The 19463-nt window shown below is 38.5% G+C and overlaps 1 protein-coding gene across 1 annotated transcript in view; it reads left to right on the top strand.

The window, feature by feature from the left end:
* Positions 1 to 19463, top strand: part of LOC135653109 (DNA mismatch repair protein MLH3-like) — a 45784-nt gene that overhangs the window by 21500 nt on the left and 4821 nt on the right. Inside the window, exons 7-22 of the mRNA XM_065174602.1 lie at positions 1917 to 1974; positions 2083 to 2175; positions 2251 to 2416; positions 2504 to 2519; positions 2589 to 2812; positions 5743 to 5821; positions 5922 to 5972; positions 6138 to 7763; positions 7906 to 7999; positions 8080 to 8210; positions 8302 to 8504; positions 11306 to 11350; positions 11466 to 11519; positions 11633 to 11739; positions 13331 to 13379; positions 15877 to 15936. Coding sequence (XP_065030674.1) covers positions 1917 to 1974; positions 2083 to 2175; positions 2251 to 2416; positions 2504 to 2519; positions 2589 to 2812; positions 5743 to 5821; positions 5922 to 5972; positions 6138 to 7763; positions 7906 to 7999; positions 8080 to 8210; positions 8302 to 8504; positions 11306 to 11350; positions 11466 to 11519; positions 11633 to 11739; positions 13331 to 13379; positions 15877 to 15936 — 3056 coding nt within the window. The remainder of the gene's footprint in view (positions 1 to 1916; positions 1975 to 2082; positions 2176 to 2250; positions 2417 to 2503; positions 2520 to 2588; positions 2813 to 5742; positions 5822 to 5921; positions 5973 to 6137; positions 7764 to 7905; positions 8000 to 8079; positions 8211 to 8301; positions 8505 to 11305; positions 11351 to 11465; positions 11520 to 11632; positions 11740 to 13330; positions 13380 to 15876; positions 15937 to 19463) is intronic.

Genomic DNA, 19463 nt, shown 5'->3' with positions numbered 1-19463 from the left:
TATTCTACTTTGTCCAAAAGTTGCAATTTTCTGGTGTCAGTTTAACTATTCTAAGCCTTGTGATTATGTTAACTTGTTAAGTGTTCAATAAAGGAAGAGATTGTTTCATTTGAGGTTCTGAGTTGGATATGACACCACCTGAAGATTAGATGAAAGGAACATCACTTAAAGTGGTTCTAAAAAGATCTCCAGAGAATGGCTGTCAGTTTCAACTAAGATCTGCTACAGAGGGGAGGGAATGACCTAGGAAGATGGAGAACTTGTGGAAAATATACATTTAAGTCTTATAAATTAAATAGAGACCTTAAGTTGAATGCATTAATATTGGTGTCAAAATCGTCTATTTCAGCTCAAAACTCATCGTCTAGTAAGTGATCAGTTCAAATGTTACAAGTTCACTTCTTCCCATCTTGCATTTGGTTCTATAAAGGTTTGCAAAACCGTACCATACCTTTCGATGCTAGCGGTATATACCAGTCCGCTAGTAGATCGGCACGCGGACCGCTCGCTATCGGGTGGTATCAGCCTTTTGGCCTCGTATCGGGCGATACAGGGTTGTATCAGGCGGTAATGGTCGAAATTTCGACTGTTATCGACTTGTATTGGTTGATATCGGGCGGTAACGAGTTCAATAAAGCATGTGATCCTTTATTGGAGATTAGATCGCCGATTCTTTGCCCCCTCCATGATCGTCGATTGGCTCGATGCCGAACCCGTGGAAGAAGTTCCGGGCGAGCGGTGGCGGCAGCAGGGGCGGTGGAGTGTCTTGGCTCCTCGCTGAACTCTGGCCTCCCAAGCAAGGTGGCTCGCTCGTCGTCCAGACCGGCTTCCCGACCTCCCTTGTCAACCTCGTCGTCAAGAACCGTGGCCGCTTGAAAAAGCCCTCGCGGAAGAAGAAGCTGCCTTCCTCTGACCTCAACTCCTTTGCTTCTAGTCTCGTTGCAACCCTCGTCGTAACGACACCATCGGATGATGGAACTCGACTCGGTGCTGCCTTTGTAAACCGCCCCGTTCCGGTGACTGAGGATGGTTGTTCGTCGTCGCTCATTTTTACCGAGATGAATAGTAAGAGGTTAAAGATAGGGTTGGGGTTTCTTTTGGAATGATGTCGGTTTTGGGTCATGGGATCAATTTCTATTTTTAGATATTTTTGAAGGGTTTTATGCTTTTTTTAGGCGTATCACTCGGTATGCCTTGGTGTACCACTTGGTACGTTGTACCATACTATATCGAACAAAGCTCGATACATCAGTATGGTACGAGATTAAAAATTTTCTATTAATGTGACATTAAGCTAATATATAGCAACTTCATATTCATGTTCCTTAGTTTGGCTATGACTGAACATGCGAAAAATGTTCAACCAGGTAGCTGAACCTTTCACTTATAAGGATTCACAAGAGACCATCAAGAAATCTTTGATAATGTCAGTTTAACAAATTAGATAGTTAAGGTTCATTGTCATATCTACAGTGTTTAAAATTATATATAACCCTGTAGATGCAATAAGTTATTTTATTTATTAGATTAAACTAACTTGTAAAATACTTTACTTTCTTGGATAATCTTTGGAGATCAGTTCTAGAGCAGAAGAATTCATTGAAGTTCTAAAGTTCATATTGTGCAGTACAGTTTCAGGTTGGAAAGGGTTGAGAACTGACCTGAACTTATAACCACCCTTGTTTGGTCCCGAAAGGCTAGGGGTAGCTCCTTAGTTGCTTTCTTTATATTTCCTTTTTAATCAAGCAGATATAAGTAATTAATTTGTATAAGCTGCTTTACCGTTTATATGAATTAATTTTTCATATATGAGTTATATGCCGCATGGTGCATTATGACTTAGCATGAAACAAAGTACTTATATATATTTGTTATCCGGACAATGATTTCACAGAATTAAGGTTCATATCTTGCAGTTATTGTTCGAGATTTATTTTACAATCAACCTGTCAGGAGGAGATACATGCAGTCTAGGTTTTTCCCTTTATTTACACTCTTTGTTGCTTAAATTAAGTGCTTCTCATTTTGCAAGTTCATGGTGTTTACACTAACATAATATTTTTTTTTGATTTGTTTATAAAGCTCCAAAAAAGTGCTTTATTGTGTGAAGAAAGTTGTTTTGCGAGCTGCTTTAGTTCACTCACAAGTTTCATTCAAGCTAGTTGATATTGATAGGTGAGTTCTTTGAGCTCTTTACATCATTTAGACTCTTCTAACTAGTTATTGACAACATTCTACCTTTGAAAGCAGCGAGGAGGAGCTGATCTGCACAACACCGTCTTCATCTCCTTTGCCTTTTGTTTCTAATATGTTTAGTAATGAGGTTTCTGATTCTCTTCACGAAATAGTTTTCTCTGATGACATGCTGATGCTTTCTGGATACATTTCTGGACCGGGTGATGTTTGCCCTACAAAGGTGCATATTTAGTGCAAGAAAACACAAAACTGTAAACATGCAACTTATTTGTATGTGTGCCTGACAAAACAATTCTCTATTATGCAGGCTCTCCAATATCTCTGTATCCTTTTTTAACTTTGGTTCCGTTAATCTCTTCATGCCTTGGTGTTGTCGCCTTAATTCCCTTCAGATGTTAACTTGAGGTTTATCAGCAAGGGTCCAATTCATAATTTGCTCAATAATCTGGCATCAAGTGTTCTGTGTTCTTTGGCTCTCCATGCAGTTGACCCCGAGATCCAAGGTGGAAAGAGACACAAAATTCAAGCTAATCCAGCATTTATACTTAACCTACACTGCCCTACTTCTCTTTATGACCTGCATTTCGAACCTTCTAAGACAATTATTGAATTCAAGGTGTTAGCTCTTTGTATAGTTATGCACTTATGCTTTTATTTTCTTGTGGTTTGAGCACATAAATGTTCAAATTTATCGTGTAGTATATTTAAAAATTTCTTAGATCCTTGTCCATCTCTAGATTCTATGATCAAAATTTACATTGTATCTAATGGATCTTTGGCTTTATGGGTTTTTGGCTTTACTCTAGCTGTTTGTTACATGATCAACTCTTCATGTATCAAATTTTATCCAAGCAACTATAATATACTAAAACCATTAGCAGAATTATCATCTTATGGTTGGCATAAAGTAGGCATCATTGTCTTTTGTATCGAGGTTTAAAACACCTTTGGTATTCATAGTGATTGGACTTTTTCAGTCCGAGGTTGAATCATATATGGACCAACCCTTATTGGAATTCACCTTTGCTGACTCTTGCCCCACAATGTCTCCAACTTTGCCCCTGCAATTTGAGTCAGGCTTGCTCACCTTGGTTCCTGTATAATGGCATTGTCCAGTTTAGGTGCGTGCCTGTCCCTCGAGGTTATTTTCAATCATGTTACCATTCGCGTCAAATCATGAATCATCACTCATTTGAATGAGGGAACTAAGGTGTTATTCCTCTCTTGCTTATGCTAGTGTTCCCTTGATCTCCATCCAAGGAATGCGCCATGAAGTTGGTGCTCTTGTGCTAAGTTTCGGTTCAAGTCAACTCCATGTGGCTCAGGCTCTTTACTGAGTCCAATCCAAGTTGCTTCTCTTGATTTGTGTCGAGATAATGATGGCCTTGGCATTCAACTGTTGCATGGGTCAATTCTCCGTTGAGTTTGATGTGCATATGCATTAGTTCAATATGTCCCTTCATCTTTGTTGATTCGTGCCTTTGTCTTTGGCATTTCCTTTGGTATTTTCTTCGTCTTGACCTTGCCATGCATCCCTATGCATTGTTCCATGTGAGATCCATGTGATGATCTGTCATCACTTTCTCCATTTGAGCCCTCTTTGAGCTTGTTGAGCTGGCCTTTGTTTTTGGCCTCCGTTTCGTTTGCCCCTTCACTTGGCTCACGTAGTGCATCTCCGATGCAATATTCCACGTGAGGTCCTTTTAAGTTTTAATGACTTTAATGTTGGTCGGATGCAACCTTTTGAGTTGGTTGAGCTTTTACCATTGCATCCCATGTTCTTTGGTGAATAATGGTGCAGTTAAGAGTTCTTGCATCTTAAGGTCTTCCCCTCATCATCTGTTGTCTGATGCCTTGGAAGTATTCATAAAAAATTAGGGACTTTCCCTCTAGAAACTTATCTCGTTAGAGCAACTTTCCTCTGGTATCCTCCAATCTAGTAATTAAAAGAACGCTTCTCCAAATATACCCCATCTTCTCTGCATTCTTCAGTTCAAATTTGTTGGTCATTCTGCCACTGAGCACACTTTCTCGTTCATGTGCCCTCTGCTTTGCCACTAAAGCTTTAAGAAGAGTGCTGAATTTTCAGTCTTTAAATTCATATCTGAAGGCTGAGGACTTAACCCATAGGGTTTTAAGAAGATTTCATGTTGTATGGTTTAAAGACTGCAATGTCACATAGGAGTACTGTACCGATCCCTGATTAGTCTGATACATACTGACCGGTACCAGTGTATCAACACTCATATACTGGTATGTACTGAATGCTCAAAGAGAAAGAAGGAGAAGAGGAAGGAACATATGTCAATGGAGGAAGAGGAGGAGGAAGGAAGAAGGAAGAGGAAGAGGAAGTTGAGGGTGTGGTGGAGGTAGAGGAGGAAGGAAGAAGAGGAGGCAGTGGAGGAAGATGAAGAGGAAGGAAGAGGAGGAGATGGTGGAGGAAGAGAAAGGAAGAAGAGGAGATGGTGGAGGAAGAGGAAGGAAGAAGAGGAAGAGGAAGAGGAAGAGGAGGAGGAGGAGGAGAAGAGGAAGAAGCATATTTGAGGTTGTGAGAGGGAAGTGAGGTCAGTTGGATGCAGTGAGAAGAGGGGAGGTAGGCAGCGGTAGAAGGTAGTGAGAGGCAGTGAGAAGAGGGACTTAGGTGGTGCCAGCAGTGGATGACGGCAAGAAGAGGGGAGATTTTGCAGCGACCGACAACAGCGAGGGTCCATGGAATCTTTTCTTTTTTCTTAATTAGACCGGACTGGACTGGCCAAAATGTCGGCAGTTCAATTTTTTTAAATTTTTTTAAATTTTTTTATTAGACCGGACTGGATTGCCTGAAATGCGTAGGTTGGTTGTACTGGCCAGTATAAAAATTTTTAGGCTATAGAGCTGAAATCTTGTTTTAATGTTGAATAGTTCAATTGGACAAGGTGTCTCACCCTGCAACCTTGGCACATCTGGCAGAAAGGTTTGCACATATATGGAGCAAACAACTTGCTATGTTTTGTACTTTTTGAAGTACTGTCTGTGACTATAAGAAGGTTTATTTTGTTTTATCAACCAAGACAGAATATTGCATTAAAGCACTTAATTTCTTTTTTCATGTGAGATTCATGGGGAAGAATGCCTGTAATTGTATGTCTTCACTTTTTCCATGTTGAAGTTATCCACTAATGGTGCAAGGTGATATTTCAGGTTGTCTTTGAGAATGTAGTATAATAAAAAAAACTTCAAATAGGAAAACAAATTTTTATTATCTTTTCTTTATCATCACATCGGGAAAAATAATAAAAGTCAAATTCTTCTTCTTGGATAACCTGAGAATGTCAGTTCATCCTTCAGAAAGGTTTTAACGTGGAACAGAAATCCCTCAACTCTCTTATGACCATTTTTTTGGGCTAAAGAAATATTTAAGTTTGTATGAGCTGCTTAATTGTAGACATTGCTAATTCTGTTTATCTAGGATTTCTTTTCAATATTTTGCTCGTTTTAGACTACTGTATCATGTACTTTGTGCCTTATTTATGGAGCACACATTTAGGTCTTGCTCTTTCCCTTTAGGACTGGGATACTGTCTTAACTTTCTTTGAACGAGCTGTCAGGCAATCTTGGCAGCAACATCTGGCACCATCGTTGCAAGGTCAAACTCTCAGTCATAATAGTTCATAAGGTTGAAGAAGATAGTATGCTTGTTACTTCTTTTTCAGCCTAAAGCTGTATTATGTTGTGTTTATCTGTAGGAAGTTCCCAGAAAATTGGTGCACTTAGGAAAAGTGAAGCACAGAAGGAAGGTATTGGTGTTACATCATAATAAGATTTTGTTCTTTGAAGGATCTTGATGATGTGATTTCAACAGTAAACCTTTATTTCAACATCAGCTATATAAACAGTAGAAATTTATATAGCTGATTTTGGAGTATATTTTTTTAACTAGGTTTATGAATTACTTCTCACAGAAACTTCCACAAGAGATCTTGTAAAGAGCTCTAATATTACAAAGAGAAGCAGCAATAATCAGTTACACCGGAACTCTCTTCATATACCGATGACCACTCCGCTAGATTTGGCATCAGAGGATACTTATGCTGCTCAAGATCAAGGAAGATCAAAGAGAGATTTGCATGGATTTTTTATGAATCTTGAACCATGCCAAACTGACACTGATTATTTTGGGGAATATAATTTTCTCCGTTGTTCTGCAAATGATACAGTGCATTTGCTTGGGTCCAGTCCTGATAACATGAGTTGTTTAGACATTGATCATTATGATAATGCTGACGATTATTATTTTAGGGAATATAATTCTCTCCGTTGTTCTGCAAATGATGCAGGGCATTTGCTTGAGTCCAGTCCTGATCACATGAGTTGTTTAGACATTGATCATTATGAGAATGCTGGTGATTATTTTCTGCCGCAAAATCATGTTATTCTGGATCCTGTACCTCAATTTGGCAAAAAGCATAATATTTTAGGCTCTAAATGGAAAATCAAGTGTCCAGAAAGAGTTGGAAATTTGAGTAGGGAAGCAGTTAAGACTACCAATGCCCTTGATTTTCATGGTGTCATGATAAATGACCACGAAGTTGAATTTTCATCACCTTTCCTGAAAAAGCTCAGCAAATCAGGTGCTAGCAGCTGTTCTCTAATAAAAAATGATAACTGTGACTCAGCATACTACTCAAGATGCAGTGGTTATGATGTTAGGATTGGTCAGTCAGGAAGCGACTTTTTTCTTCATGATAATATTGATCTCATGGATGCTGATTACAGTACTGAGAATTTAGACACTAGGGATACATATACTCAAGAATCATTTGATGCCTCGATGCATTCAATTGGTGTAATTAGAAAATGCCGGACAACTAAGCATTTAGATGTATCATCAATTGATTTGGTTGATCCTTGTTCTCTTGATCAAGGTTGTTCAAGCAAAGATAAAAGGCTTGATAGTTGCCTACAAGATTGGGAAGCTAGCTCCAGATGTGGATCTCCTTACCCATGTGCATGGCACGCTAGATCTCTTAGAACTATTTTTGATCCTGCAAATAGGAGTATCTCAGAAGAAAAATTGATGTCTGTAGAAGGTGATGGAACTTGGCCTCTTGGAATAACAAAAGTTAAGGATGAATATCTTAGCCCTACTCAACACTGGTCCACTTGGGAACCTCCCAGCATGATATATCCAGCGAACAACTTGGATGATAATTGCTCTTTACATCCCATAAGTAATACACACATTAGTGACCCTTCAGATGAGGTGGCCTTTGAAAATGTTTGCGCATCTAGTAAGATTAATGATCAAATAAGCTTGTTTCCTTCAGACATTTTGGATATCAGTGTTACTGAGAAAATTTTCAACCCCAAATTGCTCACTATAGAAAAGGATAATGTGGTGGTTGGAAGCCTATGGAATGAGAAGGAATTTCAAAGTCAACAATTGCCTTTAATCTACAAGGAAAGGTCAAGAAGTCAGTCAGCTCCTCCATTTTACAAAGGAAAGTCCAAATTCTCTGTGTTGTGTGGTTGTCTGACTTCTGTAGCTGCAAAGAATTCTAGTTCTGCAGTCTCCAAAGACTTATCAGGTCTGTTGGCTGTTTTACATATTGTCCTGTGAGTTGTGACTCCTGTCTATAATTTGGTCTTTTGATACTGCTTGCATTCGTGTATTATAGAGATTCTGTTCTTGTTCAGTCATCTCTAATATCCTTTTTCTATGTCTTGCAGAGGCTGTGTGCTTATTGGATAACATGCTACAACCTAATGCATCTCAGCCATGTTCGCAGCCCGTCCCTTCTGAGGATTTCCAGCCATATATGATGTAGCTTCCTTGTTGCCTGTTTCATTGTTTGGCACTTAGTGGTTGTTATTGATTTTAAACAATTTTGTTCTTTTAACTAGAGAACCGAGTAATGAAAAACCAAGTGCCTTTGACAAAAGACACTATGGCCAAGCTGATGCAATTGATGATGTTCCAGAATATTCAGCATCTGGACTTGCCAAGTGGCGCTTTGGTATTCCGCAGACTAAAGTTGAGAATCTCTACTATGTCAATTCTCAGTTTGTGAGGAATGATTACACTACATATCTGTGAGGAATGACCTTTCTTTTGCTTATTTTCATAGGATGAAGACATTTTACACAAGCCTGTGGAACAGACCAATGATATACTCGATATATCTTCTGGGCTTTTACATATCTCTGGTGACTCATTAGTGCCTGAATTAATCAATAAGGACTGCCTTCACAATGCCAGGGTTCTCTATCAGGTGGACAAGAAATTTATTCCAGTGATGGCAAATGGAAGACTGATGATCATTGATCAGGTATTCATTTCACACCTTCTCTTAATCTATGGTGAAGGAACTTGTTATTTTCTTGTGCACATTCTGTTAACAATTTCCATGATGATAGTTGTCTTGATTATTTAAAATGTTAAGAGTCTACTGACGTACCATTGTTGGCAGATTTAAGGTTGAGAATATTCCTAATTACATGATGCTATTGATCTGTAATTTAAAATTTTATTCTAATTCAAAACACAAAAGTGTTGCTTTTAAAAAAGCATCTTTGTTAAAGCATCCAATTGCTGTATGTTTTTTCTGAAGTCTGAACATCACTTGTTGGTGTGCTTTTATCATCTTTTTTTCTCACTAGTCACTTCCTCTATGCTCATTCTCTTGCTGGCTTAATTGTTGTATGCATTTTGATTGTGTTGTTGTTGAATGCTAAAGCTTTTCATGTGAACTTACTCTAACCTGCAACAATAGACATAACATGGATGCTTTTGCTGGTCTAAGATATGACTGCATATTGAGTAGTATGTCAGGTACTATTGAGTAGTATGTTAAAGCATTTTGATTTTTTTCGTTTTTCTTGTATTTTTGTGCTTGTCTACAATATGCTATTATAAAGATTCTCATAGATCAGCAGGAGTACATGGGTTGGGCAAATGTTGAACTAAATGTGACAAACACCTGAACTTGCTTGAAAAATAAGGGATCAGTATTTGTCGTTCATGTCACGACATATCTCTTTCATCATTCATAGGTATCTCTTTGCTATCGGATCGACTAATCCATATATTTGTGGGTTTAGGTCCCCTCTGATATTATAACAATTCAATTTTATAGAACAACTTGGATAGTTGGATACAATGGACATTAAGCCACATGATCGAAAATTCTTAAGTGCTTGATCCATCTAGTCTTTTAGTTAATCTAATTTATGTTTTGTGTGAAATCCTAATTCTCGCTTGAAACATCTTGTTTTATTAGAGTGGGATGAAAGATGAATGGTGCCCTGCCTAGCCCCTATTTAGGTCCGTAATAGGTGCAGGCTCATAGTGGGCCAATCATTGTGGATTTGTCTCAGGCCCGTCTCTAACAGGAGTGGCTTGCTTCAGGACCATACTGGTCATTTAGGATGAAGGACTGAACTTATCCTTTATTAAAGGACTGATTCAGTCCTTTATTTTTGATCTATCGGTATTCTTTGAGGGTGAGAAAAATCACACAGGGCTTCATCTAGGGTTTGCACAACATGAGAGAGGAAAAAGAGAAAGGAGGAGATGGTTGTCTTGGTAGACAGGTGCTCAGAGATCGGAAGATGTGAACAGATGACTAGAAAATTGCTTGAGTTTCTGTAAATGTTTGCCATTTGTATTCTCTCTCTTTGTTTTGTCAGCACCAATGATGTTAGCCTGTTGTTTCGTCAGCACCAATGAGGTGCTCAGGGACTTTTTTGTGTTGTTATGTAGTTTTTGCGAATCTTTTGTTGCCACATGTACCTTTTGTATGTGAACTTGGGAACAGTCAAAGTTCTTCTACTTTGTTCCAAGGTTCGCAATTTGTGTATCACTGTACCAGTTAAGGTTTGGACTGGTATGGTATCCCAAGTGTCGATACACTGGTATGTACTGAGTTTCAAAACAAGACTGTAAAAATACCAAAAAAACAACAAAAAGAACTGCCCGTTACAGGACATATACCATTTGTATCAGGTGGTATAAGCCTTGTACCAGATGATATGCCCTATATTAGTTATACTGAGTGGTACAAGCACTGTACCGGATGTTATGGGCCTTGTACCAGGTGTACCACCCAGTTCACCTTGGTCTACATACCGGTAAGTTGTCGGACTGGTAAATACCGTCTGCACCATACTGTACCAGGTGGCATTGCAACCTTTGCTTTGTTCCATTCTTCAGTTGGTTCTTTTGTTCAGGTTAATAAAGGAAAACCATACAGTTTGGCTTGCAAAACTATGTCTGTGATATGCCAGCAGGACAAGGAATGCATTGTTTTGATAATCAACTAACATCCTGAGTTTAATTAGCACTTGAATCCTTGGAGGCAGTAATCTGGGTGTTATAATCTTCCTCACTTAGGCTCGATGCTGACTTGTTAATAAGCTATAAAACCCTAGTAGTTGGCATGAGATACACAACACTATGGCAATGGCTTCATGCTGTAATATGCCACTTGTAACGCAATCAGATGGTCCATTTTTAGCAGACCTATTGATTTACATATTTGCATTTCCTACATGTACTCTGATATAAGACTACCATGACTTATCCCAATGCCCCTACTACCCCAGTAAGTTGGATAGATCATGCCTTAATCTACGTCATCCAAATGCCTTAAACATACCTAGTCTCATATATATCAAAGCAATATATTACTTTCTGAACTACCACAAACTGGCCTATCACAGACTTTATGCATGTGTGTGTTTGAACTCCACTGATTCAGATGGTTTGTATCAGCAGCTTGCTGACATCAGAGAACTGTTATCCAATTTGGAATTTATAGGCTTGTGCACGATGGATTACAGGTGGTCTGTCAGAAAATTTGTTGATTTAATCATCACATATGAAATATCGTGCAACTTGAATGAAGCATCTAATATAATATAGGAGCTGCCAAAATGCATGGGGCAAGCATCTAATGTGATTTAGGACCTGTTGAACCTGATTTTCTATGTAGTGATTACCGAGTCGTATGTGCCAGATTCATGTCAATGAATTTAAATGTCCAGACTCCAGAGGCTCTTTATTTGGTGTGAAGTCATATGTTGGTTAATTTTGCATGCATTTACCTAATTATTATACCATATTTTTCAGCATGCAGCAGATGAACGAATTCGTGTGGAAGAACTGCGCCGGCAGGTACATATTAAATACCATATTAGGATAAAGCTCTAAATATTTAAAGAAAAAGGTCAAAAAGAAGGTACATGCTGTGATTCGTGATCTTGTATTGATGGATGAATCACAATCACAGGTTGTGTCTGGTGAAGGCAGAAGAGTTACTTATCTGGAATCAGAGCAGGAGTTGGTAAGTCAGCATTTTTTTTAGTCTTGTTGATACTCCTTTTGCTTTATTTTGTGAGGCTCTCTCTTATTAAATTCTCTGGTAAACCAATTACTTTCTTTGTCTGTTAATGACAGGTTCTTCCTGAAATGGGATTTCAGCTGTTACAAAAGTATTCGGAGAAGATACAGAATTGGGGCTGGATCTTCAACATTCATAGTGCATCCCAAAATTTATTTAACAAGTAGGAATCCATTATCTACAGTTATTTCCTTGTGTTAGTGCATAAAATGAAAATAGAAAATGTTTTCTTCTGGAACTTGAAGGGATGGATCCTTGCTTGACGGAGAATAAAAATTTACATTCCTGAATAAGCTAAAATTCAAACGCTCTTATTTTATATGATCATTTAACTTTTATAAACTTCATAGGATTAGTTCATTCTCAAATCTCTTTTGCTTGTTCTCATGAAATCTTGATAATGTTTTCGCCTACGAAGCATTGTCACAAATGTAGGATACACATATTACATGGCATAGATATGTCTATATTGTTAAATATTGATGTTACAAGATTTTTTGAAATATGTAATACCTTGTGTGACAAGCTTTGACATTTAGTTAAAGTATGTAGTTACTGCCATAAAAATAATTTTCGGTGCATATCACTAACTTATTCATAAAAAATGTATCTGATCATCAAAAATCAAGTTATTTAAACATCATAATGTCCAAAAGTTCAAAGAAAATTGCAGGAACATATGATAAGAGATGTAGGTTAGAACAACATTTTTTATAATGCTAAACAAAAAACAATATCAAACAAGATGTTTACAATTATGGGTTCATTGTAAAATGAGCAAATAAAAGAAAAACAATTTTTAGAAAAAGTTCCTCAGAATATGGACCAATATTTATTGCAAAGTTTGACATTTTGGGTACTAGATCCGTGTCAGTCCCCGACCAGATCGCTATAAGTCTGTTACATGCTAGCTTACCCTTTTCTTTAAGAGCTTAGTATAGACAATGTTGAGAGGCATATGCTGCTGTCCATGCCATTGATCTGACAGGCCATTGGACTAGTACACACCTGTCCAGATGAAGCATAGAACATGATTTACTGGTTGAAACCAAACTCACTACATGGTAAACTCAGTATTGGGCTCATCAGGTGGTAAGCAAACTGGTATCAAGCTGAACTGAGTGGTAAACCTACCACCATCAATGTCAATGCTGGTTTTTTTTGTTTAAACTTTTGACAATTATCTGTTGCCTTTCTTTTCTTTTCTTCTCTTTGTTTCTCTATTTCTATCAAGCTCTCTTTCCCCTCGTCTTCCTCCACTGTGTCACTACCATTTCCTCATGCATTGCTGTCTCCTTCAACTCATCCTCTCTTTTTCTGTCTGGTTCGTGTGATACTAATTGGTCAAAATGTCCAATCATGCAGCCATTATATAAACATGATGACAGAAATGCTGTCTTATTGGTACAATCAATTTGGGCTGAATGATTTATCATTACAGGTTTTATGTGATGGATTTTTGGCCATGTAAGAAGTCACCCCAACCTGATATCTGATCATCAAATATTCTTGATGAACAATGACAACAAGGCTTGATTTTGACAACTTAGATAGGTTGAGGATGACAACGACACATATTGAAGCTTAGGATTCTAGGTGAATTTGGCTCTATAGTTTAGGGATCATTCAGGAAATGTACATAGTTCTACCTCCTAGGATATTTCCCTCAATTTCCAAACAGGTTGAATTGTGTGAGTTTGTTGCAATACTTCATTATGGTTAGTTGATTTTTTTTTTATGTATTGTTCTTTCAGGAACTTAAACCTTCTTAGAAGGCATTCGTCTGGTGTTATTCTTGTTGCTGTGAGTAGCCTTCCTCTGTCTTATGCATGTCTGTGAATGCATCCAAATTTCTATCTGAAAATAACCTACATGTAATTGAGTACTGTTATAAATTTTCCGTAGAATTGTCTAAATCCTTTCTGCTGCCTGTATCTTTGCAGTCAAAGTTTTATGTGTAATGACACATAAAATAAATAAGAAATTTACTTTGAGATCAGTAATTCATGCTAACTTAATGCAATATATCTTGGTGAGCTTTAATACAAGCCAATCAACATGAGCAACAGGTTCCAGCTTCTGGTGTATGGCTTATTTATCTTTTATCATGGATCAGATTTTGAGACTATTAAGGTGTTGTTTTACTTAACATAAAGCTCATTTACTTCATGACTAACATGTTTGCTCTTGTATCTTCAAATGTGTGGTGTCCCATGAGTTATTCCATATATATAATGAATGAAATATGATAGACTGAAAGAAAGTTCTTTAGTTTTTGGAAAGATTTTGTTAAGGTGAGTCTTTGGAAGGAATATTATGTCTGTCTATTTTTTTTGGTTTAGGGAGCTGACTTGCTTAGATTGAGTGATTCTCTGATCTTTGTTATGATATAGGGTTCTCTCTCTCTCTTTATATATATATATATATATATATATATATATATACACACATATATATGTATATATACAAGGATTATAATTTCGTACTATACCGGAGTTTAGATCTCAGCTCGGTACGGTATGGTACGAGCGTACCGATCGGTACATCGAAGAAGAAGAAGAAGAAGAAGAAGAAGAAGAAGAATAATAATAAGAAGAAGAAGAAGAAGAAGAAGAAGAAGAAGAAGAAGAAGAAGAAGAAGAAGAAGAAGAAGAATAATAATAATAATAATAATAATAATAATAATAATAATAAGAATAAGAATAAGAATAAGAATAAGAATAAGAATAAGAATAAGAATAAGAATAATAATAATAATAATAATAATAATAATAATAATAATAATAATAATAATAATAATAATAATAATAATAATAATAATAATAATAATAATAATAATAATAATAATAATAATAATAATAATAATAATAATAATAATAATAATAATAATAATAATAATAATAATAATAATAATAATAATAATAATAATAATAATAATAATAATAATAATAATAATAATAATAATAATAATAATAATAATAATAATAATAATAATAATAATAATAATAATAATAATAATAATAATAATAATAATAATAATAATAATAATAATAATAATAATAATAATAATAATAATAATAATAATAATAATAATAATAATAATAATAATAATAATAATAATAATAATAATAATAATAATAATAATAATAATAATAATAATAATAATAATAATAATAATAATAATAATAATAATAATAATAATAATAATAATAATAATAATAATAATAATAATAATAATAATAATAATAATGCGACATTGTCGAGGCGGCGTCGCCTCGTTTCTTCTCCCCATGCGGGGAGAAGAAACCGATGAGAAGAATCGGTATATATATATGTTAAAAAATAATAAAAAAGGGCAACGTTGTTGAGATGACGTCGCCTCATTTTTTCTCCCCATGCAAGGAGAAGAAACCGAACATTCTCCTTGCGAAGCCTCGACGATGTCGCCGAGGCTTCTTCTCCCTGTGCGGATGAGGAGAGAAGTCGCCGACGACGCCGAGGCCTCATTGCCTTAGACAAGGAGGAAGTGACATCTCATCTACGGCGTTCGGCAAGGGAGGGCGGCGCCGGATCTTTAGGTTCTCCCTTTTCTTCTCCCTCTTCTTCCTTCTCTCTTGGCTAATACAGCTTGGTAGTGGGCGGCGATGGTCGAAATCGACCGTTACCGATCAATTTCGGGTGGTAACGGGGCGGAAACAACCCCAATCGACGGTACCGCTCGGTAGCAGGCGGTCCGCGTATCGGTCTGCTGGGGGACCGATACGTACCGCCCAGTATTGGTGGTATCATTTGAAATTAAAATCATTGTGTATATATGTATGTATATATGTATGTATATATGTATATGTATGTATATATGTATGTATATATGTATATATATATATGTATGTATGTATATATGTATATATGTATGTATATATTAAATGTTAAGAAGAGTAGTTCTCAATTAGCTAAGAAGTCAAAACTTAAAGTTGAGATAGTTGTTCATTTTCACTGATAGGATTCTACACATATAGGCACATTCAATGTAGACAACAACCAACTAATTAGTTTCTCTAGATATTTTTTTCTATTAATCATGTCTGTCATAAATGTGGTTGTTTTTATTGAGCTTTCCAGTGTCAATTTAGTTATGGGATTGCACTATACTTGGCATTGATTAATTTACAGTCTCTATTGTGGAATTATTATTTTGCAAACCATATATTGCTTCTTCTATTCTATTGCAGAATGTCAGCGTCTTTAGTTTTGTTTATACTTTCCTAAAATAGTATTCCGTATTCTCAAAATTGTCATGCAGGTACCTTGTATTTTAGGTATCAATTTAAATGACAAAGATCTACTTGAATTTATCCAGCAGGTACTACTAATATTTGTTGTTTATAATTATTCACATTCTCATTCAAGAAGTAAAGTTGTTATTTAATATTTTATATGACTTCTTGGCATATAGTGCTAGTAAAGCTTAAAGTAGATTGTATTAGAGGCAAAAATGGTTCTATCCTTGTAGGGATTGAAGAAATTTACTGGTTATTGTTTTATAAACTTATAGCAAGACCTAGCAAATTATAGCAGAACATATTTTTATCATTCATTTGAATAGAAATTTAGTTTGACTATCGCATATATATTTATCTTTAGGGAAGAAGTTGTCAATTGTTTCAACTTATGTATGTATGTATGTATGTGTGTGTGCATGTGTGTGTATATATATATATATGTGTGTATATATATATATATATATATATATATATATATATATATATATATATATATATATATATATATATATATATACCTGGGATCTACATTTTGGGATAGTTTTATACAGAGATCAGCAATTCAATCGACAATCTGACTATTGAGTTTGAGATATGAATTTTTTTCATGCTTTTCATGTGGAAGTGCTTTGCTAGAATTGACTATATAAGCATCACTAGCAACTTTACCATTTGTAAAACTTTGTTATGACCAAGGAAGGCAATACCGAATGATACCGCCTGGTACGGACAGTATATACTGGTCCGACAGCATACTGATACGCAGACCGCCCTGTCACGGACAAACTTTGAAACAGGATGTTTGATGTAATGCTTATATCTGTCCGTGTCTGTTGGCATGTTCATGCCTTGTAAAACATGTAGAGGGGCAGCCGAAGGCTTATAAGTCCCATTTTAGTTGGGTTGGTGGCCTCTTTAGGCTTGTAAATAAAGGTTGTGTCATGTGGACACGTGCAAGAGCTTTTCGGTCTGTAATGGACCATTTTACCCTTTGTTGTGCCACTGTTCAGAGCTTGTAAAGTCTGTTTGTAATTTGCATTGTCTATGAAGTGTTTTTCGGACATGTTTGCTTGTGGATCTCGTTTGAGGCGTTCTCTCTAACCCGTTCTCTCTTTTGATGGTCCTAAGGGACAATGGGAGGCTTCGGGGAGGCTGACCTTTGCGGACGGACACGCAAGGGTGCCGCACGACTTAGGCAAAACCAGCTAAGTCCGTGTCATATGGTATCAGAGCGGGACAAGCACTCATAGAAACACTTAGCATGCAAACGTGGGGGACCTAGCGGGGCTGCGTTGAGGGCAGTCAGCACACGCGCGACCGTTTGGGGGAAAACGGGCATGGAGATGTAGGGAAAAGAGTCGCTCAGAGGAGCGGGCATCTGAGATTGGCATTCACAGGAATGGCCAACCCTTCGCGCAAGAGGCACCACGAGAACAGGCAAGCTTGGAAGAATTTGGAGCGCACAAAGGTTGGGATGGCTGAGTTTGAGCTACGGCTCGACGTTGACAACTATACTTGATGGTGCTCTAGGCAAGCGAGGCGCTTGGCAAGAATGAGACCATCCAAGGTGGAATGAGTTGCTCAACGACCAAAAGAGTTAGGCCAAAGCTCACAGAGGTGAGAGGAATTGCTAACTCGAAGAATTTGGTACTCATGCAGGGGCTTGTATGCGGACGATGGAATGTCCGTGGCCATCCCAAGGCGGCCGAGACTCGGCGCCATGGAGCATTGAAACTTTCTCTTCGGCATGTGAAGGATACGTCCGTAGGCGGCTGAAGTGTGCAATGAGTTCAGCATGTTGCTAGACCTCGAGGGGTGCAGTGGGGGCTGTATTGACGGGGAGTCGCAATCTAGCAAGTGCGTTTGCAGGAGGCAGAACAATGCACAGTTTGTTTAGCAGATCGGAGTAGTCCAAGGGGATGGTGGTCTCCGAAACGAAGAGAGATGTTGCTCCAACGGGATAGTTATCCAGGAGGGATAAGTCTCGGAACTCCAGAGGGAGAATCATGTGAGACGGACTTCACATGTTGAGGAGGAGTACCTCACAAACAACAACTCCACGAAGCTCAATGGACCGAGCAAGCAGCGAGGAGTTGCCGCATGATCTCGCTCGAGAGAATGCATTGGTGGATGCATTGCGAGATCAAGTGGGGGAGCGACCTGGAGCAACACAAATGAAGGCACACTTGGAGTCGATATGAGATCGGACTCAAGGGAGGGCTGACCCGTGGAATGGTGGGCACGAGGGCCACCATCGACTCAATGCAACAACGAGGAGCGAGCAACTTGGGTGTAACTTGGTGAAGTACCCAAGCCGCATGAAGGGAGCCAGCAAAGAAGTTGGAACATGGAGCAGAGGCACAGTGCTTTTCTTAGACAGAGGTCAAGGACATGAGCTCTTGCAGAGGCAAGAGCAGGATCATGTTGTTCCATGGGTCCTTCATTCTGACGGAGTGGACTCATCTTGCATGGTGCCAAAGACGAAGGGAGCTTCGGGGCACATGCACCTTATCTCGGAGAAGCATTTGATGGAGGAACTAAGGCGACTCAATTTGCGGAGGCGAAGTTGGGTTCAGAAGGCCTTAGCACGGGGCAAGAGGACGCAGAGGCGGGTACTCTTGAAGAATATGCCACAGTGTTGCCATTCGAGTTGCTATGAAGGAAGCGGTGCGCAGCGGAAATTGTGCTGGTAGGGGCAGAGACCCAGGATCCAGACAATGGTGCACAAATTACAGTGAAGTCAGTGGACTTCGGGAGCTACTAGGCGACGGACTGTCCTAGAGCGGTGCTTCATCTAGGTGTGACCCAAGAGTGGGTGGATGAAGATCGATTGCCAAAGGAGCGAACAAAATCGAAGGTGGAGGAGACCCTGCGATGTATTGGCAGAGGCCACACAGCGGAGGGTTCACAATTCGAGTTTATTCCACAAGGATCAGAATGCAATGGAGATGTCACCAGGAGGCGACATGGTGCAGCGGATCGTGGTGGAACAGTTCGATGGCAATGCGATACACACGACCTTGTCCCGTGAGGGATGTGATCATATGGAGGTATGATCGGGAGCTACTGGGAGCTCCGCTTTGGTGAACAACACGACGGCAAGAAGGGCTATGGATTCAAGGAGTGAAGGCCATGGTACCGCAGAGGCGGGTCTTCCGGGCGTGCACCGAATTTTGCATCGGATGAAAACCTTGGTCATCAGCATATGGGGGCTGGGTTCCACCAAGGGAAAAGTTCGTATGCAAGTACCAGGGAGTCCCATGGGAGGGACTTGATCATGCAGAGGTATGATCGAAGCAGCTGGAGAGTTGGACTGCTCCAGAGCTCATATTCGCTTAAGGGAGCCCGGCAAGTCAGAGGACAAGGCCGAGTAAGCGAACGTTGCTACCAAGGAAGCTATGGAGAACAGAATCGGTGCAAACCCTACAATGCGATGGCAGAGGCCATGCATGGGAGTGCAGTCTGTCTTTCCATCGACCAAACAGACTGCTTGGAGAACACAGAGGTGTTGAAGCAGGGGGTCGAAAGGGGCGAGGAAGCGACGATGAGTCCAGAGGGACTTAGCTACCCAAAGTCAAGCAATCAGTTAGAATGGAGGTGGACTCAG

Source organism: Musa acuminata, chromosome BXJ3-11 (assembly GCF_036884655.1).
Source record: "Musa acuminata AAA Group cultivar baxijiao chromosome BXJ3-11, Cavendish_Baxijiao_AAA, whole genome shotgun sequence".
NCBI lineage: Eukaryota > Viridiplantae > Streptophyta > Magnoliopsida > Zingiberales > Musaceae > Musa > Musa acuminata.
This window is presented reverse-complemented; position numbering and strand designations above follow the sequence as displayed.